Here is a 27260-nt window from a genome sequence, read left to right as displayed (position 1 = left end):
TTTAGTAAATATTCATGCAAGAAGTACTTCCAAGATGGCGTCTGAACTGGCCATTTCAAGCTCAGTTAAGTATGCGTTCTATATCCCCAACATAATTTGCAGATTCACCAACATCTTGAAGACCTGCTCAGTACACGCCTGTTTTTTTCTGAAAAATTGCTGTGGAGGACGCTCCCCACGAAGACAGTGAACAGGTATATGGTGTGAAACTCCTCACATCAACCTCGTAGTCCGAAACCAGCTCGTCGCCACAAAATTTATGTTGTATTATGCTCAGGAGACACCAAGGTATGAGTTTTCTGCTTCTTTTATTTCGATAAACACATCGTATAATTAGCGCCGCAGTCGCGTCTGCCTGGCAGCTTCGTCTCCGTCCGACTCCAACCGTCGTGTGTGTGCCGCGCGAGCCGCCTGCAGACGCGACCAAGGCAGCTCGGGTTCGGCACGCAGCAGCGCGTGCCGAACCTGGGCACAACACAGTCCCTGGGCCAGCCCAGTGGTCTTAGTCCCCAAACCTCACTCCAAGGGAGGCAAACCAGAGCTGAGGTTTTGTGTGGACTATAGAGGTCTCAATGATGTTACTAAGATAGCTTCACACCCAATTCCAATGGCAGATGAATTGATTAACAGGTTAGGGGCAGCCACATTTCTCAGTACTTTTAATTTGACAACAGGGTACTGGCAGATTGGTCTGACCCTGGAGCAAAACAAAGATCAGCAAACTCAGCCCCAGATGGGCATTATCAGTTCAGTGTTATGCCATTTGGGTTAAAGAATGCTCCTGCCACCTTCCAACGGTTGGTGAATAAAGTCCTTGCTGGGTTGGAAGCCTTTAGTGCCGCATATCTGGATGATGATAATGTATTTAGCTCCACTTGCCTTGGCAGGATCACCTGATCCATCATGGCAAGGTTCTTGAAACTACGAAATGCAAGCCTCACTATCAAGGCAGCCATGTGCCAAATAGGGCAGGGCAATGCTTTATACTAGGGTCACTTGGTAGGTAGAGGCCAAGTTCAACCACTACAGCCCAAGATCGAGACAATTCTGGAACAGGAAGCTCCAACCACCAAGACTCATGTCAGGGCATTCCTTAGACTGACTGGGTGCTGCAGCAGCTTTATGAAAGAGTATGGCACCCCTCACAGAACTGACCTCCAAAAAGATGTCAAAGAAAGTAAATTGGACAATGAGCTGTCAAAGGGCTTTTGGCACTCTGAAGGAAGCAATATACTCAGCACCCTTTCTAAAAACTCCAGATTATTCAAAGCAGTTCATAGTGCAGACTGATACCTTTGGAGATGGGATAGGAGCAGTCCTGTCCCAAACCAATGATGATGGCCATGACTAACCTGTTGCTTTCATTAGCAGAAGTTTACTCCCCAGACAGCAGCATTTGAGTGTCATTAAGAGGGAAGCTTTGCAGCAGTCTGGTCCCTGAAGAAGTGGAGAACATACCTGTTTGGGTCTCACTTCCTTGTTCAAACTGCCCACAGGCCTCTCAGATGTCTGATGTAAATGAAAAGTGAAAACCCCAAACTGTTGAGGTTGTCCATCTCTCTACAGAGAATGGACTTTACAGTAGAACACAGAACGGGGACTGACCACACCAATGCAGATGACCTTTCCAGGTTATTCAATTTACACAATGAACACTCTCTTTGGAAAGGTTAGTCTCGTTCTCTTTCATTGGGGGGAGGGGTGTAATTAAAGAGACAGCTTCCTACACTCATGTTGTTTGTTTTGTCTGATCTTGAGTATGTTGTTGTTTTTATGGTAAAATATCATATATGTTATATGTTGAGGTTTTGGGTACTTTTCATTTATATGTTTATGTTTCATTTATATATAAGCATTGCTGTAATACAAAATACATTACTGTAGATGATGCAGCTCCTTATTTTGATATTACTTACAAACTAGCTGAATTTAATATGGTCCATTTGTTTGACTTAAATCAGATGATTCAATAGTTGTGTCCTCTGGAACACTGAAAGGGTGTTCTTTCTGTATATCTTTGCTCTGCAGCATACATCAGTAGAATCACAAGAATCTGCGCAGCCAAGTGCAATGTTATAGCTTTATGTTCACAGTTTTACAATAGGGTTAGTTTCTTACACCAATATTCTGCACAATTATATGACAGGACAAAGCCTTGCACAAAACTCCTTTAACGTCAGCACCTTGCGTCTGATACTGCAGCCGAATGCATTGAATTCATCTTGACCAACACCTATTTCATATTCAGATATGACATGTATGACCAACAGACTTTTACTGATATGGGGTCACAAATTGCGAAACTTCATGGTTCAACTAGACAGTGATTGTTTTTCAATCTGTGATTACAGACCAGTAAGATACCTGTTCTTCATTGATGATATTCTTATTTGGACTTTCACAATAGGATGTATGTGTCACACGAAAAGCTTTGTCTTAACTACCATGTTAGACACCAGATGTAATATGCTACTGAACATGAGTGAAAGAATGCAAATTAAACAGTGGATTAACCTGTGCTTCCAATATTGTGGTGCACTTAATCACATCTGTAGATTGATCGACTTGTGGGTATTATATTGAAGAAATTAACTAAGTGCTACCTAAGCAAATTAATCTTCCAAAGCAGAGCCTCGAAAGTCCAGACAAGGACGGTGCCCTGGCTGGGCACATTTCAGCACCCAACCCCAGCTTCCAAAATCTAAAGCCTGCAGTACACAAATATAATTCCAAGGCAGACAGAGAAAGGAACATGTAGAAATATAAATGCATGCAGTGGTAAATGCACTAAAAAGTGGTTGCAACAGGCATTTAATCTTATTGAATTACTACCCTGATGGGAAAAATTCCACACCTTTCTTCTGTTCTCAGAGACCTACAGGTTACAAGATTCTTATCTTATAGTTCACACTTTGTGCTGATCACTTCTTTGATAGTGAATGACCTTGCCCTAGACTCTCTGGCCTACAGAGATATTGACAGAATATGGGCTTGACCCAAGACTATCCTGCCCTCAAGGCACAATCCTAAAATGCAACTGAATGCACCCAAGCACTGTCAGCAATCCAGAGGTAATCCGTTGGTGCTGAACAGGTAAACTCCTTAATCTTATACAAACCCTACCCCCTTAAATGCAGTCCCATCAACCTTCACAAAGGCGGGATAGATGGTTGAGTATGATTAGCACTGTAAGCCTCTTTGATTTATAAACCTAACAAGTTACTGATTCCAACCCTGCCCTATCCATATGTTTTGTGAGAATAGCTGAAATTGCGACTAGCAAGGTTTGAGACTAGCTGCAAATCTTCTGCATGTACAGGGGCATTTGCCTGCTATGTAATTACATGTGTTCCAGACCTACTGTGTAACTGACTGTGCGCCAGCTCTACTGGATTCCCAGAGACCCTAACTCAACTACAAACTAACTGGCTAGTAATACTTCTATTCTTTACACGCATGCCATGGACACATAGTCCAAGCCCTTCCAGCCATGCAGAGGCACATCTCCGACTTGACTAATTCCATTTCAAGACCTACAGGCCTTTTTTGGGCCTGAGATGATGGAATGGCATCTGACTGAACAGACACTTGCCCTTTGGGTTCTTTTAGAGACATCAGCTTGTAAATATATCTTTGCTTCAGAATAGACAGACTCACAGAGACACTTGCAAGACACATGGCTGACTCTGTTTTATCCATACCAGTTTCTCGGAAGTGAAACTTCAAACTCTCGTGATCATGGCTTCATTTCTATTTATGAAATATGACAGATGTAAAGGAGAGCCAAGTACACAGTAGAATTTACAGACAACCGACATTTACTATGTTCCATTGTGTTCCATGCATAACTTCACCATACAAGAATGTCAAGTCAGGATGCTAGTGTTTTGCACATAAGAGCAAAGCATTGTTGCAATAATAGATTCTGTTTTTAGAATGGTGCATGCATTAAGTGGAAATCTCTCTCTCTTTCTCTCTCTCTCTCTCTCTCGTTCTCTCTCTCTCTCTCTCTCTCTCTCTCTCCTTGTGTGGTGATGCGAGTTTAAATGGTGAACTTATGACTACACAGTGTAATGCTAAACCATGCTAGGATGGCTGGAATTCCGCAACACAATGTATAGGGTTGGGTAGGCAAACAGTAGACTTATCGAACAAAACGTTGGCATGGGTTTTCATGCCTCATTTAAACACTGCCTGCGGCTGTGAAAAAATTTAAGGAAAGCTTGTAAATAAATATTTTTTAGCCTAGTTAAGGTAGCGATATGTTGCTTTCTGGTCATGAATTATCGTTTTGTTTATTCATTATTATTTTAGGATCGCATAATCGTCATTTTGTAATATCACTAATAGATCACTTCTTGAAGGCCTCATTCAAAACCTTGTCAAAATACTCTTTACATCGGTATATTGATAGTCACTGTCCCAAAGCATAATCAGTGCAGCCATTCTAACTTTTGTTTCATATGATCCGTTTCTTGCAATTGGGATGCAATGTGCATATTGTTGCCTATACAAATACAGTTTTGTTTTACACTTGCATTGAATGCAAAATCCAGATAAGCCTAATGCAGTAATATTTACCTGAAAAAACTGTAATCAATTTAGATCTCCAGTGCTGTAGATGGGCTTAGAAAAAAATGTGAAAGAATGAGGGAAGACGGCAGCTGGGAGGACGCTCTGCTAACCCCTGGAGTGAAAATAAGCTGAATGTTCCTGGAAACTCCTTACTGGGAGACGTCTCCTTTCTGGAAGAGTGGTGGTCCCCATATCAACAAGGCTCACAATCCTTGCTCTTCCCACGGACTCTGTTTGAGGACCGAGTATTCCTGCATTCTTCCACTGAATCCAAACTGTTGGAACATCATTTGAGAACTCTTGATTTCCTATGTAACTTAATATACAAATGTGACTCCAGTCACCCAATAAAGATAGGTATCCCCTTTGGAAAGAAGATCATTCGCCACATGATAATAGTTCATTTGTATATGGTAAATTTTTTCTTCTTCCATCTGTGAAGATACTACATTTCACGATATAATCTCTTTAACCTTCTTCCTTTCCCCACATTTCAAAATATTCCCTCTAGTTAATGCTTCCACTCTAGAGCCACGGGTTCAACCTTAAGGTCACAGGCTTCAATCTAAGCTGTTCATACAATCACTTACCCTTCCAAAATTCATATCATTAGTATTGAATGACATAATATTGAAATCATTTATCAGCGCATTAAAATGCTACATTTCATACAGAGCTACAGGCATGGCCAGTGCCGTACATACTGATATTTTATGGAGTCTTAACAATGAAAGTTACTTTGGGAATGCAGTGTCCTATCTCCTCACCTTAGTTTTAAGAGCTCCTCCACATCTTTGCACATCTTCCTTCCATCCAACAAGCGCTGCAAAATAATCTCATATCCTGAGTGGACTGTGATATCTGTACTCTAAAAAAAGCAAGATGGTAGTTAAAAGTCTGGGTCGATGGGGGAGGTCGTAGACGATCAGTGTTTGCAATACACTCAATAATTAAGCTTTAGAGCTTCCCTACCAGGTGCAAAGTAATTGTGTCGAAAAAAACATTAAGTATTCTTTTTATATTATCCCCAAAGTCATTTTTCATTTAAAAGCTCATTACTATTTTTGTAGGAATACTAGTCAGTGTTGAAATACCATGGTATTAGGTATTTGATATAGCATTGACAAAGATAGGTATATGATAGAACAATGACGGCCAACACAAATTAAAAGTGGTGGTGGGGTGGAGGGGGCACGGAAGAAGTGCGCGGGTTTAATAATAAAAAAATAATAAAACACTTACCTGGAAGAGCTGCCTCATGCCCCTCTGCCACCTGGTCCCAGGAGTCCTTGGGACAGCATCAGACACTATCTGTGCAGTCCTTGTGCTGCTCTCATGCTATTTCCAAGCATGAGAGCAGCACGAGGATTGGCCTGAGGGGTCTGGTTTACCACTCGCTCAGGCACAGGAAGTCTGTGCTGTTTCTCCAGCCCAACTATGCAATACAGTTGGGTTGGAGAAATCTAACTGTGCATCCCATAGCTCTTTGGCTGGCCTAGAACGGCCAGCCAAACTGACTTGTGCACTTAAGTGCACACCACTACTGTACTCCTCCTTCCGCCTCCCATGGCACAGCCTCCTCTCCACTCCCTGCACATTCTGGTTCAGCCAGCAGCTGAAAAATAAAACAATAATAAAATATTGCTTTATTTTTCAGCTGCTGGCTCCGAACCAGTGGGGCAACGCTCCTCCGCAATTGCGAAGGAGCCATCACTGTGATAGAATAGTGGTTCCCAACACACGGGCCCGGACCCTTGGGGGTTCACAAAGCCTCCTCAGAGAGTCTGTGACTTCTTAGAAAAGTAAATAATATTAACAGATTTAAAAAGTTCATTAATAAGTGGCTAAATGTATAAGTGAAATTTTAAAAAATTTATTGTAAATGTCAAGAAATTGGGAGCAGTGCAGATTCCTTAAACAGAATATAGTACGGACAACCTGTGGCTTCAGATGAATTTAGAAAAACTCCAACCTTCCTATTAAAATAATTTTTTTTTAAATGTATTTATATTTTTTGCCAATTAAATAAATGTGTTATCATTTGTGTATGTGCTCGATGGAATGTTTGTTTCTGTATTTTTGTGCGTATTGTTTTGCAGTTCAAATCAATGACAATGTTTAGGCTGAGGTCCCCAGCTACCAGTAATGAGTCAGTGGGGGGGTCCCTGGATTCCAATATTGATTTAGTGGGGCGTCCCCGAGTTCCAGTAATGATAAAGTGGGGGTCCACAGAAGTCAAAAGGTTGAGAACCACTGATAGAACATTGACACAGATTTAAGGACCTGCAGATCATTTTACAGAGAACTAACTTCAAGGAACCCCTCTTCTAATGTTACATCTCCCTCCCACAGAATAAACACACTTCCTGTGTATTGATTTAGAAAGAGTGTCAATTTACATATTACTGAAAAGAAATAAACGCATGATTTCAGTGGTCTTTAGGTAGAACTAGAACCCAAAATCACAGTGTATCTTTTTCCTCAAACGTTTTGCTTTCCATGTATTTCTTAGGAAAGTCAGTGGACCATTGTAAACCAAATAAATAGGCAAGTCAGTGGGTTACTTGATGCGCATGTGGCTCAAGTTGCTTATATCGTTCGAGGCACTGGTATCATTGTGTGACTCATGCTTTCGTTGTGGGTGAAACAAGCATCTTTTCTCTAAGGGTTTCGAAACCCAGGTGGCTGTGCTAAGTATGAACCTGTCCCATTGCATACATAGTAAGATAGATACTAGTGTTCTTGATACAGACAAAGAGGACATAGGATACGTTGAGCAATAATAACTTTATTAACAAATGTCTTTCTTAAAACCCTCCTCAACACATCTGAATCCTAAAGGAAAATGAAGAAACCAAAGTGATATGAAGGGGCGGAAAAGTATGCCAAAATGTAAGAATATTGTTCGTTGGGCCAATAATAATATTTAATGAAGACACATGAAAAGTTATTGTAATAAAGGAGGCTTTTTGATGCACACATATAGGAAGCTACACATTCGTGTATTTGAGACACGGAATTATACAGCACATTCTCTGGCAGTATTATTATTTTCATCCATTTGTACGAGAAATAATTTTTGTGAATTGCACTAGATGAAAATGATGCATATTTTATGGCCATATATGTGGCAAATGCAGTAAATCCATATTTAGGTGGTGAACACCCACAGAAGTGCATACATTTATTGTCCATTGTTTTATCAACAATTTATTCATGAAAGATAAACGAAACCTAAACATTCTAATCAGTGCCCATTGTTACCTTCATTATGATAAAAATAGCATTTTCAAGCTCACCAATAGCTGCTTGGTTGTTAGGGCTTCAAATCAGCCTCTCATGGTTCGCCATGCTTATCATTTCTCTCAACCAGTACCTCCTAGCGGAAAGGAGCATGGACATTCATCGCCTCAGCATACAGATCTTCACTACAGCTATTGCTAGTATGAACTAACTTCTACAGTATAGAGGCAAGCTAGTAATGGTGGAGGCAACATGTAATATCATCATGTTGATCATGCTCTGAAACGTATAGGTGCATTAGATCAAAATTGTACAAATCGTGGGCAGGACCATATTATATGAAATAATTGATTACGTGTCCAAAAAGTAGAGTTAGGATTTAGGTTGGATTGCTGTGTGCGATAAGGATGTTCAATGCCATGGAGTATCTTAAATAGTTCAGCTTTAAATACATCCCTGTGGTGCTGCACCATGTCTGACAGCTCCTCATCAGTAAATTCCACAGAAAGTCGCTATTGTCCCTTTAGCCATAGAATTGTGATTCAGCGATAGTGCCATATAGTCCAGAAACTGTGCCTCTAAATAATTCTCTAGTATTTAAATCCGTCTGTTGGACTTATTTACTTATCCAGGGTCAGCCCCAATCTTTTTGCCTCCTGCCTCCTATTTTCTCTGACCTGTTGCTGTTGGCTTTTGAACTCTGGGCACTTTACCACTGCTAACCAGTACTAAAGTGCATATGCTCTCTGTGTAAATTGTATTGTTGACTGGTTTATCCATGATTGGCATATCTGATTTACTAGTAAGTCCCTAGTAAAGTGCACTAGAGGTGCCCAGGGCCTGTAAATCAAATGCTACTAGTGGGCCTGCAGCACTGGTTGTGCCACCCACATAAGTAGCTCTGTAATCATGTCTCAGACCTGCCACTGCAGTGTCTGTGCGTGCAGTTTTTGACTGTAAATTCAACTTTGCAAGTGTACCGACTTGCCAGGCCTAAACCTTCCCTTTTCTTACATGTAAGACACACCTAAGGTAGGCCCTAGGTAGCCCCAAGGGCAGGGTGCAGTGTGCGGTTAAGGTAGGAGATATGTGTTTTATATGTCCTGACAGTGAAATATTGCTAAATGTATTTTTCACTGTTGCAAGGCCTGTCCCTCTCAAAGGTTAACATGGAGGCTACCTTTAAATCTGAGTAAAATGTAGATTTTCTTTGGGAGCGGATAAACATGTGGAGTTTGGGGTCTCTGAGCTCACAATTTAAAAATGCATCTTTTAGTAAAGTTGATTTTAAGATTGCGTGTTTGAAAATGCCACTTTTGTGAGCATTTTCATGCTTATACCATTTCTGTGACTCTGCCTGTTTGTGGATTCCCTGTCTGGGTCAGTTTGACAGTTGGGCTGGTTGCACCTCTCACTAGATAGTGACACAAATGTAGCTGGGGTGCAGTCTGCACTTCCTTATGAGCCATCTGCGCTAGGAGGGAGGAGAGAAGTGGCCGCTTACACCTGAAAGGGCTGTGCCTGCCCTCACACAATGAAGTCTCCAACTCCCTGGGGCCTGGTCTGGGCAAAGCAGTATTTCACACACAAGAGAGACTTTGCTTGGAAGTGGGCCTACTTCAAAGTGGGAAGTGGGTATAAGAAGGGCACCCAAAACCGCAGACTTTAGAACACTTCTGGAAACCAAGAGGAACCTCTGCCTGGAGAAGAGCTGAGGAAGAAGTGCTGCCCTGCCTGTGATTGTGCTTTGTGGAGCTATCCTGCAGTTGCTGCTTCTGCTTGTGCTAGAGGACAAAGACTGGACTTTATGTTGCCTTCCTTCTAGTGAAGAACTCTCCAAGGGCTTGATTTAGAGCTTGCCTCCTGTTGTTTGAAGTCTCTAGGACAGCAAAGACTTCTCTCTTCCAGCACCTGGGGTCTCTGGAGAGACTCCCACTCTGCAAAGTGGTGCCCATCCAGTTCCTGGGACCCAGAGAAGAGAAGTTGGCAGCCCAAGAGTGAGAAATCCACGCACCGACCGCTGTGCGGGGAAAAGATTGATGCAACTCAGCTGAAAAATCAACATGCCGCCAGCTTTGCAGCTGAAAATTGACACTCGCCTGCAATGCGACTGGAAGATCGACACCCGCAGCTGGAGAAACGACGCGCAACACCGCTGACGGAGACCAGTGAGATCGCTACCCGCGCTGCGTGGTTTTCGGACCATTGTGTGGCTGAATTTCTGACGCAAACACCGCTGGGCGTGTAAAACGACGCAAGGCCTGCCCGGACCTGAGAGTGCTGACCGGATCGATGCATCGCTCTCCTGCGGAGAGAAGAAACGACTCTGCCGACCTGACAAAAGGAGAAACAACACAATGTGTCGCTCGTGAGTGAAATCGACTCATCGGAAGCCCTTTTTGACGCACACTCGCCCGGGCGGGGGTTATTTTTGACGCACACAAGGTACATTTTCACGCTAACAGCGTTAGTGTGTGTTTAAAATTACATGAAGACTCTTTTTGCATTATAAGTGATGACTTGTGTATTGTGGATTTTTGTAATTTTGGTCTTGTTTTGTTTAGATAAATATTCTCTATTTTTCTAAACCTGTGTTGTGTCATTTTGTAGTGTTTTCATTAAGTTTCTGTGTGTGTTGGTACAAAAACTTTACACCTAGCACTCTGAAGTTAAGCCTACTGCACATGCCAAGCTACCAAGGGGATAAGCAGGGGTTAGCTGAGGGTGATTCGCTATTACCCTGACTAGAGTGAGGGTCCTTGCTTGGACAGGGGATAACCTGACTGCCAACCAAAGGCCTCATTTCTAACACTGTCGATATTAGCAAGAGGGGTTGGCTGAAAGGTGGGGGCAGAGCACAGTGTGTATGCAATGCGATTGTTAGACAGACTTCCAACTCAAGAGCGGTGTGCTCCATCCATTTGCAGTTCAGTGAAAGTCTTGAAAAGACCACTAGACAGTAGGTTTTGTATCCTCTTGATCCCTGCCATTGGCTATATCTCACAATAGAATGTTGTTCCCCCAATTCTGATTTTAGCATTTTTTTCCAAACTGAAGCCACTGCAGATAGGTCAAAGCCAAGCTTGAGGAATTTGTGTAGTGTTTTCCATGCTTGATGTGTGGTTGGAGATCTATGCAGTTTTACTTTTGTCGTCATATACAATGTCCATTTCCTCCTTCACATCTGCTTTTCTTCTGTCAACCGGGGCGGACTCCCTGCCATTGGAAATGCACGTAGATTTGTCATTCTATGTGTGAAGTTTCTCCAGGGGTGGTAGTCACAGGCACAAACCTGTTCATGGCACACAGACGCAGTATCTATTTCCTGCAAACAGGATTTGAGTATTACCACAGGTGTCATGCTAAAAACACAATGAAATCTTGGTGCAACATTCACTTTTAAGTCCCCTACCCTCGTCCAGACATCATAAGATATCAGCAGAGACCGTCTGCCACATTGATCATACATTATCTTGTATCATGTCCCTCAATCCCTGACTGACCAATACTCCTAAATATTCTACATTTTTAGGAACCTAGGGGAATGGGTATGATCCAATTGATTCTTCCCTCGGGTTGACCGTTAAGAGGTAATATGTCACTCTTACCCCAGTTAATACAATAGCCTGAGAAGTTTTGCAATGACTGACATCAACCTCAAAACCGAGGAGACTGGATTTGACAGGAGCTTGAGGAATGCATATAAGCATAATTTCTGCTAACCAGCAGCAGTCACTACCCCTCAATTCCTGTGTTTTGATGTACTTCGTTAGCCAAATTTATGAGCACCAGCAGACATTGTGACAGCAGGCAGACCCATCTTGTTCTCACTTTAATCAAAAAGGACTCTGATAGAAAGAAACCATAGTTGATTTTGCCACTGGGTCTGAATATAGTCATCCCATTTTAGAAATAAAGGCTGGCCTTATACCTGCCCTTTCTATAGTATGAAACTGAGGTCTGCATTCCACACAGTCAAAAGCTTTTTTTCAAAGTTTAGCGAGATAACAAACATCACCAGGGTCATTACTTAACGTGTTGTAACATCTGTGAGAGAGTCCTCATGTGTTTGGCTGATGAGTGTCATGGTACAAAGCTTACCTAAGAGGGGGAATTCAGCTCCAGTATCACCTTTCCTAGTGTGCTGGCCAAAACGGTGGCTATCAGCTTGATGTTAAGTAATGAGAGCAGTAGTTTGAGCATATCAGGGGGTCTCTCCCTCCTTCTGGTGTGAGTGATATAGTATTAAACCCAGGGCACAGGACCCAGGGCACCAAGCACTCTTTGCTTCCACATTCTTCAGCACTTCATTTAACAATGAGGCCATTCTGTGTTTATTAATCTTGTACAAAATGTTAGAAATTGGGGTTCTGGTTGGCAGAGGTATGCATCCTGTCCAAGGAGGAACCACAATTCTAGTCAGGGTAAGTCACAAACATACCCTAAATTAACATGTGCTCTCCCCTCTGGTAGCTTAGCGCAAATTACTCAAGCTTAACTTAAGAGGCAATGTGTAGAGTATTTGTGCAACACTTCAAAAAGTAAAGCAGTGAAAACACCACACAAAATATAATCCACATCAGGTTAGAAAAATAGAGCTTAATTTAAAGAATAAAACAAGACCAAATCAACAAAAATAAAGTAAAACCAGACTTATGACTTTTAAAGTTCAATCCAAAAGTTCAGGCCAACCACAATGGAGCAGGTGCCGGATACAGTCTCAGATAAGTCCCATTGAAGCTTTATCTTCTCAGGAATTGGGCAGATAGTCTCATACACTGGGAAAATGTTCACCTGGAGCAAGGAGAACATCGCTGGCAGTGGTCCAAGGGCACGAAGAGTCTGCTGGGCATTGTGGATAGTTGCTGTGCGAAGAGACGAACTTGTGGCGGCTCATGCTATTTCTTTGGGTAAGCGGCATGGTTCCGATGTGTGCGGGCCCACTGGCAGTCACGAAGATCCCAAAAGCTTGATTTCAAGAGCCAAAAGCCACTTCCAAGGGCCTAGGACCTGAGTGGCACCTCTTGGGGGTCAGGAGCTTGTTATAGACGGGTTCAGGAGGTGTGAGGAGCTTGTAATGTCTCTGAGGCTCAGATCAGGAGGCCAGCAGACTACCCCTTGGAGTCACTCTGGGGTCCTGGGTTCAGCTCCTCCCTCCTATCCTCCTATTCTGCCCAGGATGGCCCATCGGGCTGTGGATGGCCCATCAGTCACATGTAAGCTCCCTTTGTGGGTGGCTGTCTAGAGGGAATGCATAAAGCTCAGCTGTCACCCACCCCAGATGTGTATTCTGAGATAGGCAGTAGGCACCAAAGGGCTAACATAAGAAAATGCCAACTTTCTCAAAGAGGCATTTTCAGAACTGCAATTTAAAATTCAACTTCATCATAAGTTGTGATTTTAAATTGTGAGTCCAGAGACACCAAACTCGAAAACCGTATCTCTTCCACATTATGAATTACACTTGTGAAATGTAATAAGGTAATCCCAATGATATCCTATGGGAGAGATAGGCCTTGCTGTAGCGAAAAATGACTTTGGTAATGTTTCACTACCAGGACATGTAAAATGTACATGTCCTGCATGTTAAAAACATTGTACCCTGCCCTCTGTGCTGTCCAGGTCCTAGCTTAGAGGTGATGTATATGTATAAAAATGGAAGGTTTGGGCCTTGCAAAAGGGTTCTTTTTCTAGGTTTTTTATGGCAGTGCAAGTCTGCATTTACAGGCTCTGCAATCACAGGCCTGAGACATGGTTAGAAAGGTACTGAAATTGGTGGCACATTCAGTGCTGCAGGCCCACATGTAGCATTTAATTTACAGGCCTTGGGCACATGTAGTGCACTTTACTAGGGACATATAGGTAAATTAAATATGCCCATTGGGTTAAGACAATGTTACCATGATTTAGGGGAGACAGCAAAAGCACATTAGCACTGGATAGCAGCAGTAAAGTGCACAGTGTCCTAAAGCCAGCAAATACTAGATCAGAAAAGTGAAGGAGGTGGGCAAAATAATGGGAGAAAGACCACCCAATGGCTCTCAGGTCTAACAGAAAAGTACCATTCTCATTGCTTATTGAGAGGATGATGGATGAAGATTCTCTTTGGTGGCAGTAAATCTCTAGCAGGTTTCCTGCTTTTTCCTGCTGCTCGTAATGTCTTTGTTTTAGTCTTAAAAGCACATTTACTGATTTGTTAATAAAATAGTTATTCAGGTGATATTTGGCCACAAACGGATTCCCCAGTAGAGGCATCAATGATGTACTTTTATATTTCAGTGTTAAGTTCCATATTTGTGTTTTTAGTTGCAGGTACTTATCTTTGTTTTGTTGTTGTCTTATTGCGGAGTATTATTAGCTTCCCTCTTAGTGAGGCCTTCCCAGCAGCCCATAAGCTTTGTGCTGATGAGATCAAAATCTCATTGTTCATCATGAAATTTATGAGATGTGAATGCAGTTCATGTTTTTCTTCTTATTGCCTGTATTTCAATACAATTCAGTTTTCACATTTATTATGGTGGTACTTTCAGCATCGCATTTAGGGGGTTATTCTAACTTTGGAGGAGGTGTTAATCCGTCCCAAAAGTGACGGAAAAGTGACGGATTTACCACCAGCCGTATTACGAGTCCATTATATCCTATGGAACTCGTAATACGGCTGGTGGTATATCCGTCACTTTACCGTCACTTTTGGGACGGATTAACACTCCTCCAAAGTTAGAATAACCCCCTTAGTCTAAGACATGATAAGGAAGTGGTGCTAAAATACTGCTTTCCATTTAGAATGATTAAAGAGCAGGGAAGCAGAACTCCGCACCCACTCTTGCTAAGATCATTTCAATGAAGAAAAGGATGTTCATCATCCACACACTATGTGACAGCGTGTAGATAATGAAATACAATTCCTAGCAAGCCCTAAACTTTGCATATTCTGGAGAGGTTTTGGCCATCTTGCATTAGTGGGTATAACTACCCTTGATTTTCATTATGTCTCTGGTAGGCAATTGTGATCAAATTTTGTTGCAGCCAGGACCCCGCTACATAGATCTCAGATTTAGAGCTATTATTTTCTAGCGATTTGTAGTGTGGACATTGGGAATACAGAAACGCATTTAGAAGCGTAGTGTTGTTGAGGTAAGCAAACTTTGAACTATTTCTTGGACATTTAACTGAACTTTTCTAAGACTTGGGATAGGTACATTGTATTAATTGTTACTCTGTAAATACACACACATGTACATGATATTAGAGTTCCTGTATACACATGCAAAATGCTAAGAATAGGAAATAACCGAATATTAAAATTTCTAGTTATTTGCAGTTATACAGAAGTCAAGTGCGTATATATTATATATTAATATATTATCTGCAAATGGCCCAGAATTCATTCTACAGATCTATTACTTTACGCTACCACAAATAACATGAAGTGAATGCATGGAATGGTTTGCTTGAGTGTGCAAGACTAATCCTAATAACCAAAAATAAAGTAATTTTAATATTGTATTTGTATTTGCATTTATATATCAGTTACTACCCCTGAAGGGGCCCTGAACTGATTTACGCAGGCAGGACGCTGCTTAGGAACCCAATGTTAGTGGTTGGTCCACTGTTACTGGTTATTAGGATTAGTCTTGCACACCCAAGCAAACCTTTGCATGCATTTCCCTTTATGGTTCTGCTGTGAACCTTCACGTATTTTTCACTAATCATCTGCACCATCTGCACTAATCATAGATTAGGGGACATTAAGGGATGTTTTTTCTTGGATCAAACATATACTTAATGATTTGGATTTAATATAACTTCTAATTGTAAAACGCATTTGTTTGTACACATTTTATAGGGTCTTGTGCAAACTTAAGTGCAAACATTCATACCTGTCATCATCATTGTGTTGTATTACTGAGTTTGGAAAAGTGTGCGCCACTGGTAAATACCTCATACATTTGCAACCCACAACACCCAAATCAAACGTCTGGCTTTAAATATCTGTGTCTATTTCTTTTTGCAATTGCAGAACGCGGTTGCTATAAACATAAAGGCAGGTTGTCTCTGATAATGCCTCCAGAGCCTGGTAACCCAGTGGACTGTTATCTGCATTGCACACCTTGATCACCGGTTGAATCGCAGTGGGTTAAACCAGCCTTTAATCCTCTCATGTCCATAAAATGAGTACTTTTGAGCTGAGTAGCAATAAATGTGTTATTTTTCAATAATCCCCTTGGTTGAAAGATACAATAAGAAATGCTGGTAATGTCATTTCCTTCCTTTATAGTGAACTTCATAAGTGAGCAGAAATTGCCCTCACTTCACCTAGAAGTGTGTATCACTATAGCTAGGACACCTTGAAAGGACCTGTGCAAGGAGTAGCAGGTGGCACAGCAGCATCTGAACCTTTGTCTTTCTTGGCTGGAGGGGCTCCGGGGGCAAAGAACACTGCAGCCAGCAAAATACAAGGGCAAGGACAAGAGTTTCCAAAATGATTAACTGATTGATTGATTATGAAATTTGTAAAAGCTCTAAATAGCTACTTCAGAAACAAAGTGTTAGAATGCTAGAGTAGAAATAAAAGTAGAAAGGAACTCATATTAGGACCCATTGAGGTGATGGCTGAGTTATGACACTGACTCAAATGTTATTGGTAAACAAGAAGGTCTTGAGATCTTTTCTGAAGAACATGAGGTTTTGTTGGGAATGGAGTGCCAAGGGATGAAAAGTTCAGGTTTTTGATGTTATCTCCATAGAAAGTGGAGATAAAATAATGAGTGAAACTCCTTTTAAAGTTTGACACAGAAGTGCCACTCTGGTCCATAATGCAAAACTGAACCGAACTGACCAGCTCTCAACCTTGTCCTTGTAATAGAAATGCTTCTTAGGGCAGTCAAATTCCAAAGTTTAAGGACCCACCTATAGACATTCAATGTGAAGCTCTGTAGACAGATTATATAATTTAGCCTCTGCATCTTGAAGCCTTGGTTTTTGCCATTAGTATAGCCTCTAATAATGGCAATAGATAAGGGTGAGGAGGCTCTGGGCCCTCAGCAAATTCCATGTTGTTGGACCTGGCTTTTTGACGGGGTCATCCCCAAACTTTTTGCCTCCTTCCCCCTATTTTTTCTGACCTGTTGTTGTTGGCTTTTCACCTCTAGGCACTTTACCACTGCTAACCAGTGCTAAAGTGCATATGCTCTCTGTGTAAATTGTACTATTGATTGGTTTATCCATGATTGGCTATTTAATTTACTTGTAAGTCCCTAGTAGAGTGCACTATATGTGCCTAGGGCCTGTAGATTAAATGCTACCAGTGGGTCTGCAGCACTGGTTGTGCCACCCACTTCAGTAGCCCCTTAACCTTGTCTCAGGCCTGCCATTGCCAGGCCTGTGTGTGCAGTTTCACTGCCACTTCGACTCGGCATTTAAAAATACTTGCCAAGCCTACAACTCCCCTTTTTCTACATATAAGTCACCCCTAATGTGTGCCCTAGGTAACCCCTAGAGCAGGGTGCTGTGTGGGTAAAAAGCAGGACATGTACCTGTGTAGTTTATATGTCCTGGTAGTGTAAAACTCCTAAATTCGTTTTTACACTACTGTGAGGCCTGCTCCCTTCATAGGCTAACATTGGTGCTGCCCTCATACATTGTTGAAGTGACAGCTGCTGATCTGAAAGGAGCAGGAAGGTCATATTTAGAATGGCCAGAATGGTAATGCAAAATCCTGCTGACTGGTGAAGTCGGATTTAATATTTTTATTCTAGAAATGCCACTTTTAGAAAGTGAGCATTTCTTTGCACTTAAATCTTTCTGTGCCTTTCAATCCACGTCTGGCTAGGTTTAGTTGACAGCTCCTTGTGCATTCACTCAGACACACCCCAAACACAGGGTACTCAGCCTCACTTGCATACATCTGCATTTTGAATGGGTCTTCCTGGGCTGGGAGGGTGGAGGGCCTGCCCTCACACAAAGGACTGCCACACCCCCTACTGGGACCCTGGCAGACAGGATTGAACTGAAGGGGGACCTGGTGCATTTCTTTGCCACTCTTTGATGTCCACCCCCACTTCAAAGGCACAATTTAGTATAAAACAGGGCCTCTGCCCTACCTCATCAGACACTTGCTGGTGAAGAAACCTGAACCAGAACCCGCATCCTGCCAAGAAGAACTGCCTGGCTGCCTAAAGGACTCACCTGACTGCTTTCTACAAAGGACTGCTCCCTTGCTGTTGCCCTGCTGCCTTGCTGAACTCTTGTCTGGCTGTAAAAGTGCTCTCCAAGGGCGTGGATAGAGATTGCCTCCTGTTCCCTGAAGTCTCAGGACCAAAAAGACTTCTCCTTTTCATTTGGGCTCTTCGAGCACCGAAAATTTCGACGCACAGCTTGTTCCGCAGCGAGAAAATTGCCGCACACCGACGCTGATCGACACAACGCCTTCGACTTCGGGACATCTGGTAATCCCACAACCCACAGAAAGAGACTGTCCGCACGCCGGAAAACGACGCACAACTTCCCCGCGTGAAAAATAACGATGCAAGTCCGTGTGTGCAGAGGAGAAATCGACGCACACACCATTTTTCCACGTATCTCTTCTTCTGCGGCCCTTTGCGGAGATTTTACACTCCAAACCAGGTACTTTGTGCTTGAAAGAGACTTTGTTTGCTTTTTAAAGACTTAAGACACTTCATATCACTTTTTAGTGATATCTTTGCAAATTCATATTGCATCTTTGATCGTTTTGACCTGCAAATACCCAGATAAATATTATATATTTTTCCAAACACTGTGTGGTGTATTTTTGTGGTGCTATATTATGTTATTGTACGATTTATTGCACAAATGCTTTATACATTGCCTTCTAAGTTAGGCCTGACTGCTCATGCCAAGCTTCTAAAGGGTGGGCACAGGCTAATTTTGGATTGTGTGTGACTTACCCTGACTAGAGTGAGGGTTCTTGCTTGGACAAAGGGTAACCTGACTGCCAACCAAAAACCCCATTTCTAACACATGTGCACTACAATTTCCTGACTCCATGTAGTTGTTGTGTCACAGCAACCTACACCTCCAGGTTGATGCCATCTTGCAAATGTTAGAAAGTCTACTGGCATTCTAATACACTACATTGCAACATTTTGTGTTTGTGTGTGTGTGTGTGTGTCCAAATGGCATCCCTAGTAGGTGTGCAAGATGCTGGTGTGGTTTTACTTTCAATTAATTGAGGTCCGGAGTGTTCATTATTTAAAGAATTGGATGGATTGGACCTGCCTAACTGCTCTGATTTTCAAAGGGGTGCTTGGATGAGCAACAGTGCCAGATGAAGCTCACCATCAGTTGGATTTTGCCAATCGGGTGCATGCGCAGAGAACAATGGCTAAGGAGCAGTGCTGGGCTTTGATTGCAGTGTTTATGTATGGTGGCATCATGTGAGGCAAGGACACAGATTGGGCAGCTGCAGCAAAGACACCACAAAATTGAGAACACAGTAGAAACAAGGACCAGCAAAGCGAACAGGTGTTGCCTATGCAATATCTATTGACTGTGTTAATTGTCTTTTAGTTATGTTGTACATTATAGTATTGGGTGACCTGTCATTGTGTGGTATGGTATGGCGTATTAACGTTTAGTATGGTGTGGACCTGTCATGGTATGGTATGACTTATCATTGTGTGATATGGTTTGGTATGGTATGATGTGGTACGGCATTGTATAGTATAGTATAGTATGGATTGGTAAGGCAGATAACTGAATAGTAAGGTAGGGTATGGCCTGTCGTTGTATAATACGATATGGCTTGTCATTGCATAGTTTGGTATGGTATGGCCTTTCATGTTGTATCATAGGATATGTTATGGATGGCCTGTCATTGTATGGTATGGTATGTTCTGTCATTATATAGTATGGTGTGATATGGCCTGTCAGCTCTATAGGATGGTATGTAATGGCATGGCATGGCCTGTTATATTATGGAATAATATAATATGGTATAGAATGGTGTGGCCTATAATTTTATGGTATGGTATGGTATGGTATTGTATGGTGTGACCTGTTGTTTTATGGTATGGTATGACCTGTCATGAAGTATTGTAGGATATGGTATGGATGACCTGTCATCGTATGACATGGTATGGCCTGTCATTATACAGTATGGTGTGATATGGCCTGTCAATTCAATAGGATTGTATGGTATGGCATGGCCTGCTATGTTCTGGTATAATATGATATGGTATAGTATGGTGTGGCTTGTCATTGTATGGCATAGTATGGTATGACCTGTCATTGTATGGTATGGTATGGTACTGCATTGTAGAGTATAGTACAGCCTGTCATTTTATAGTATGGTATGGTGTGATATGGCGCAGTATGATTTGGACTGCCATTATAAAGTGTGCACATGCTGTTCACAAAGTCTATATCCTTGCCCTGCACCCCTCTATTTGGAACCACATGATGTGCATGCACTGATATCACTTGTAAAATCTACTGCCCTGATACCCATAAACGTCAATTCACCAAAATGCCAGGGGTAATGGAAGTGACATCAAACGCCCTGTGAACTTCAGTTTCACTTGCACTCACATGCTTACAGATACACAAACACTTACACTTACACACATTCACACTTACACACACTCTCTTGCTCATGTAAACACACACTAACCCGCAAGCACACACACAACATACATTTTAAAGTATTTTTTTACTTACCTCAGCTGCCAGGGAAGATCGCATTCCAGCTAATTGTACATCATTTTTTATTACACTAAAAGTGAATAATGAAACATTATTCACAGGTTCGCGTAATAAAAAAAGGAGAGAAAGCAGAGTGGAGTCCCAACTGAGATCAGTAAGGACTAAGGACAAGCCGCCTATGTCTTCCTGGAACTGATTTTGCCATCTCCAGGCGAGGGGACGCAAAATCAGCGACATGGGTCGCAAGGGGAAAACCAGGGGTCGCATGCGAACCCTGGTGACCCCTAAATGCTGTCCATGCGAATACCCCTGCAGGCACACCTGAGTGTGCACATATTGTAGCTATTGCTGATACCTGTCTGGGTAAACACTTTGCCCTAGCCAGCCTAATGTGACCTGGTATCTCAGCGCACACCAGGCGCTCCATATATCCCCCCCCAAGAGGCAGCGATTACTCCATGTGCAGAGCCAAAGGCGCAGACAACACACTCTGCACCACGCCCAACTCATACAAATCACTGTGCATCACGACATACCTCAGCACATCATCCATGCATTACCATGAACAATGTCCACATCGTGCTCACCTCAAGTTAGATGTGACCTTTTTACTTGACCTGTTGAGGTTAACAGTGTGGATGCCAGCACGCAACTTGGCAAAACCCCCACTGCACCTACTCCCGGAGGCCATATTGCTCTGAGGTGGACATTACGAAAGGAAGCCAGTGCCTGCTGGATGAAAATTTGAAGAACAGAAATCCCCATAGCCTGCGACGCGAACGAACCAATGTGTACTGCTGGACCACACCCTTACATTCAGAGACATGACTGACAGACGACAGGCCTCGGACCATCAACGTGCCATGCTGTAGTAGCCACTAAGCCAAATCCTCATTCCAAACTTGTTTACGTTCTCTTTTCTCATAATATATTTGTAGGTCACAAATGATGCTAATTATTGTTTTCAAATTGGATGAGGCTGCTGCTTTAAAGGAATATGAATCTCCTAGTTAGCTCTGACTCTGCAAATTGGTGTGGCATTTCCTAAGGATAACAGCAGACCTCATATCAATCTCCGCGTGCTGAACACGTCCTTGTGTAATGTAACTGGTGCTCATGTAAAGCGGTCCAAAAAAAGCGATCTGTTCCTTTGATGACTTCTCATTGGGAGGTGGCGTGGTGGTGGGGGGCGGGTTAGTAACAAGAAGAGGTACGCACAGCGTGCGCATGGGACTGCGGTTGCACGTTAAAAGGAAGAAATACGTCTAAACGTTAAATAAATCCGTGTTACAGTGTCAAAATGCCTAAATCTGACCGCGAGAAAAGGAAAGAAGCTAATCATGCAATCACTCACTATTTGGTCAATATGTTTTCCTTCTGATTGATTCTCAAATATTCTAAGCTGTCAGTCGTGACTACTGGCCCAATCAGGGCCGGCTTTAGGACTGGTGGCACCCTGTGCGACAGTTTACTGTGGCCCCCCATCCCATAACCTCCTCGGTTTCACTCACTACAACCTGGCAAAGGAGCCCATCATCTCTCCATCACTCCCCTTTCACATACATACATGTGTCTTAAAGCACTTGTAAAGGCTGGCTTTACTAATCCACTCAGCTAGCCACATAATATATAGGGGCATTTTTAAGAGTCCCTAGCGCCATTCTAATGCCACATTAGCGTCATTTTTTTTATACTAATGTGGCGTTAGAGGGCCAAAAACGATGTGCCATATTTACAAAGTGGCGTAATGCATGCATTGCGCCACTTTGTATCCCTTTGCCCTACATTATGCCTGCGCCAGGCAGAATGTATGCCAAGGTGGCATTCCCCCGTTAGCATTCCCCCATTAGGGGAGGCCGAATTTTTTTTCGCAACAAATCTGACAAATTTATTTGCGTCATTTTTTCCCGGCACTTTTAACACCTGTTAGAACAGGCATTAAAAGGAGGCTTCTGTAGGTTCCAATGGGCCTCTGGGTGCTTTGCAGGATTTGCATCCATATTTTTTACGCTAATCCTGAAAAGCGCCAGACTGGCGTAAACAATTCTGACACTAGTCACCTAACTACCGCCATGTTACGCAGTATTTTAAATACAGCGCCCACATGGTGGCGTCAGGGGAGCGCTAAGGGGCGCGAGAAAAGTGGTGCAGCACTGTGTGCAGCGCTACTTTTTCAAATATGCCCCACAGTGCAGTGCTTAATTTGTAAATAAAAAGGTGCCGGTGCCCAAAACCCTCCTCTTAAATACACAGCGGCTGCAATTAAGTCTCTGAACCCGGAATACAGAGGCAGTGTAATCCTGAAGCCATCTCGGACCTCTTCACTCCATTTACAGGCACTCCCTGACCCTTCAGCTCACTCTTGTGGATTTCTGCTTTTCCCCATTGTGACGCTTTTTAGTTTTTCGCTTCCTCCGTCTTTCCCATATGTGTCTTTTTCTTGCAGTAAAGGCTTGAGACCGAAAAATAAGTGCAAGTCCTCAAAAATAAGTGCTGGTGCTCCATACCGGAAACAACAAGCACAAATTAAGCACTGTCATTGGGGCATAATTAAGAACCACTAGTGCCATTCTAACACCACATTAGTGTCATTTTTTTACACTAATGTGGCGTTAGAGGGCCAAAAACACTGCACCATATTTACAAAGTGGCACAATGCATGCATTGCACCACTTTGTAACCCTTTGCGCTATATTATGCCTGCGCCAAGCATAATGTATGCAAAGGGGTCACCCCCCATTAGGGGGGGCCACAAAAATGATGCAAAGAAATCTACCAGATTTCTTTGCATCATTTTTTTCCGGCACATTTAACGCCTGCTCAGAGCAGGCATTAAAAGGAGGCTTCCATTGGTTACAATGGGCCTCTTGGTGCTTTGCAAGATTAGCGGCTTAATCCTGCAAAGCACCGGACTAGCGTAGACATTTTTGACGCTAGTCCCCTAACTACCGCCATGGTGTGACGTTTTTTAAATATGACGCACACATGGAGGCGTTAGAGGGTGCTAAGGGGTGCAAGAAAAGTGGGGTTGCACTGTGTGCAGTGCCACTTTTTAAAAATGCCCCATAGTTCTGTTTTTTGCAGCCGACATATTAACCCTCTATGCTACACCGCCACCCACATCGCCGGACACACGCTCGACCCTATCTTCTCCGCCAGCAAACACGTCTTCTTCAGCCACACCTCTGCCCTACACTGGACCGACCACAGCTGCGTCCACTTCACATTCCGACGCGAGACCTCCCACCTCCGCACTCAACCCATCCCTCGTCGACAGTGGAACAAGATCCCTGAAGAGCAACTCTTCTCCGCTCTCGCCGCCAACCAACCCACCCTCACCACCGACCCCAACGACGCAGCTCTCAACCTCACAAACTGGATCTCCAACTGCGCTGACAACCTTGCTCCCCTCAAACGCACGCATCGACAGACCAACACCAAAAAACCTCTCTGGTTCTCTGACACCCTCAAAGAATCAAAGAAAACTTGTCGTGCCCTTGAGAAGGCCTGGCGCAAGGACCACACCGCTGACAACATGACCGCCCTCAAGAACGCTACACGCGAACACCACCACCTGATCCGCACTGCCAAAAGGAACTTTTTCACCGACAGACTAGACAAAAACAGCCACAACAGCAGAGAACTCTTCAGCATCGTCAAAGAGTTCTCCAACCCCAGCGCCAGCGCCAACGCCGTCACGCCCTCACAGGATTTGTGCGAATCCCTCGCCACTTTCTTCCATCGCAAGATCAGCGACCTCCACGACAGCTTCGGACACCAGACCCAACCATACACCACTGAACCCGCTTCCCCGGACATCACCCTCAACAACTGGACCCACATCAACACGGAAGAAACCAAATCCATCATGAACTCTATCCACTCCGGCGCCCCTTCGGACCCCTGCCCGCACTTCATCTTTAACAAAGCCGACGACATCATCGCCCCGCACCTCCAGACCGTCATCAACTCTTCTTTTTCTTCTGCTACCTTCCCCGAATGCTGGAAGCACGCTGAAGTCAACGCCCTACTAAAGAAACCTACGGCTGACCCAAGCGACCTGAAAAACTTCCGCCCCATCTCTCTTCTACCTTTCCCAGCCAAGGTAATAGAAAAGACCGTCAACAAACAGCTGACCACCTTCCTGGAAGACAACAACCTGCTCGACCCTTCACAAACCGGATTCCGAACCAACCACAGCACGGAAACCGCCCTCATCTCAGTCACAGACGAGATCAGAACCCTGATGGACAACGGTGAAACAGTCGCCCTCATTCTCCTCGACCTCTCGGCTGCCTTTGACACCGTCTGTCACCGCACCCTAATCACCCGCCTACGCTCCACCGGGATCCAAGGCCAGGCCCTGGACTGGATCGCCTCCTTCCTCGCTAACCGCTCCCAAAGAGTTTACCTCCCTCCGTTTCGCTCAGAACCCACCAAGATCATCTGCGGCGTACCTCAAGGCTCATCGCTCAGCCCGACACTCTTCAATGTCTACATGAGCCCCCTCGCCGACATCGTACGCAAGCACGACATCATCATCACCTCCTACGCCGACGACACCCAACTTGTACTCTCCCTCACCAAGGACCCCGCCAGCGCCAAGACCAACCTACAAGAGGGTATGAAGGACGTCGCAGATTGGATGAGGCTCAGCCGCCTAAAGCTGACCTCTGAAAAAACGGAAGTCCTCATCCTCGGCAACACCCCGTCCGCCTGGGACGACTCCTGGTGGCCCACGGCCCTCGGAATCCGCACCGACCACCGCAGACCACGCCCGCAACCTCGGCTTCATCTTGGACCCTCTTCTCACCATGACCAAGCAAGTCAACGCCGTGTCCTCCGCCTGCTTCCTCACTCTCCGCATGCTCCGCAAGATCTTACGCTGGATCCCCGCCGACACCAGAAAAACCGTGACCCACGCCCTTGTCACGAGTCGCCTGGACTACGGCAATACCCTCTACGCCGGGACCACCGCCAAACTCCAAAACCGCCTGCAACGCATCCAAAACGCCTCGGCCCGCCTCATCCTCGACGTACCCCGCAACAGCCACATCTCCGCACACCTGAGACACCTGCATTGGCTCCCAGTCAGCAAAAGGATCACCTTCCGTCTTCTCACCCACGCACACAAAGCCCTCCACAACAAGGGACCGGAATACCTCAACAGACGCCTCAGCTTCTACGTCCCCACCCGCCCCCTCCGCTCCGCTGGCCTCGCACTTGCTGCCGTCCCTCGCACCCGCCGCTCCACGGCGGGTGGGAGATCTTTCTCCTTCCTGGCGGCCAAGACCTGGAACTCCCTCCCCACCAGCCTCAGGACCACCCAGGACCACTCCGCTTTCCGGAGACTCCTAAAGACTTGGCTGTTCGAGCAGCGATAACCCCCCCTTTCCCCCCTAGCGCCTTGAGACCCGCACGGGTGAGTAGCGCGCTTTATAAATGTTAATGATTTGATTTGATTTACTTTATGTTGAGTCAAAGCTGCCTCTAGGCAAAACTCCCATCTCTCTCTCTCTAACAGGAACATTAATCACAAGAGGCATCTGACATTTTAATTGTTTCTTTAAGGCTAAACGCACAAGGAACTTTTCAGCAGGTGCTTTTAAATCGCAAGTTTTGGAAGTCATTGCTAAACACAGTGCCCCCTGAGGTCAGCGCCCGGTGCGGTTGCACCACTCGCACCGCCCAAAAGCCCGCCCTGAGTCCAATAACTGAGATAGACAGGTTTTGGAGTTAAAAGGAGAGAAGGTTTTCAAATGGTGCTTAAACTGCTGGAGATGCACAGATCTGTGTGCACCACAACACCCCTATTTCATTACAGCATAGGGATGTGTCATATATGGGTACATACAGCATAAACACCTGTAGTGCCCAGCTGGAAACGTCACTGTATTCAGCCACTCCCTTAGGGTTGGATCTCACATTCACACCACACCTATCCAACACAGGCATCACAAGCGACTTGGTGCCTATCAATAAGAGGGGCCGGGCGCATGTGCCCATGGCCAGTTGTATGTACCATAAATATGTGTCTGTGTCGTCCTTGCCTCTGCATGCGGACCTAGGGCCCACAACTGTTAGTGCCTCTTACCTTATTTGTCTATCATCATTAATTTATAAGGGACGCGTTGGGTCCTTGATGGACCTTTTGACTGCGCTTAGGGTAGTTCCCACCATCGGACCCAATTCAAGTGCCAATCGATAACAGTATCAAAAATAGAATCAATAATCTTTGGAGTCAGAAATTTCCACTCACCACGACCCCTTTGGTCATGAATAACCACACCTTTATGTAAAAGTTAGAATGTTTATATCCCTATATTAACAATGCTAATATCACGTAACTAGGGGCCAGATGTAGCAAAAAGCCAATTTGCGACTTGCAAATTGCGAGTCCCTGCGACTCGCAATTTGCAACTCGCAAATTGGTATGCAGAACGGTGTCTCAGACACCGTCTGCGAGTCGCTATGGGGTCGCAATGACCCACCTCATTAATATTAATGAGGTGGGTCGCAAATTGCGGCCCCATAGCGAGTCTAAGCACTCGCAAACACGGAGGCCTGCTGTAGTCAGCAGACCTCCATGTTCGTGACTGCTTTTAAATAAAGCAGTTTTTTTTTTAAAGTGTAGCCCGTTTTCCTTAAAGGAAAACGAGCTGCACTTAAAAAAAAAAAAAAAACCTTTAATATCGGTATTTTTTCAGGGCAGGTAGTGGTCCCTTGGACCACTACCTGCCCTGAAAAAATAGTTTTGG

The 27260-nt window shown here is 44.1% G+C and overlaps 1 protein-coding gene across 2 annotated transcripts in view; it reads right to left on the bottom strand.

The window, feature by feature from the left end:
- The window catches only part of PSTPIP1 (proline-serine-threonine phosphatase interacting protein 1), a 484932-nt gene that overhangs the window by 325119 nt on the left and 132553 nt on the right, over positions 1 to 27260 (bottom strand). For both annotated transcript variants that reach the window (XM_069222343.1, XM_069222342.1), the window contains exon 2: positions 5343 to 5443. In XM_069222343.1, the coding sequence (XP_069078444.1) occupies positions 5343 to 5443 (101 nt within the window). The remainder of the gene's footprint in view (positions 1 to 5342; positions 5444 to 27260) is intronic.

This window comes from Pleurodeles waltl, chromosome 3_1 (assembly GCF_031143425.1).
Source record: "Pleurodeles waltl isolate 20211129_DDA chromosome 3_1, aPleWal1.hap1.20221129, whole genome shotgun sequence".
Lineage (NCBI taxonomy): Eukaryota > Metazoa > Chordata > Amphibia > Caudata > Salamandridae > Pleurodeles > Pleurodeles waltl.
This window is presented reverse-complemented; position numbering and strand designations above follow the sequence as displayed.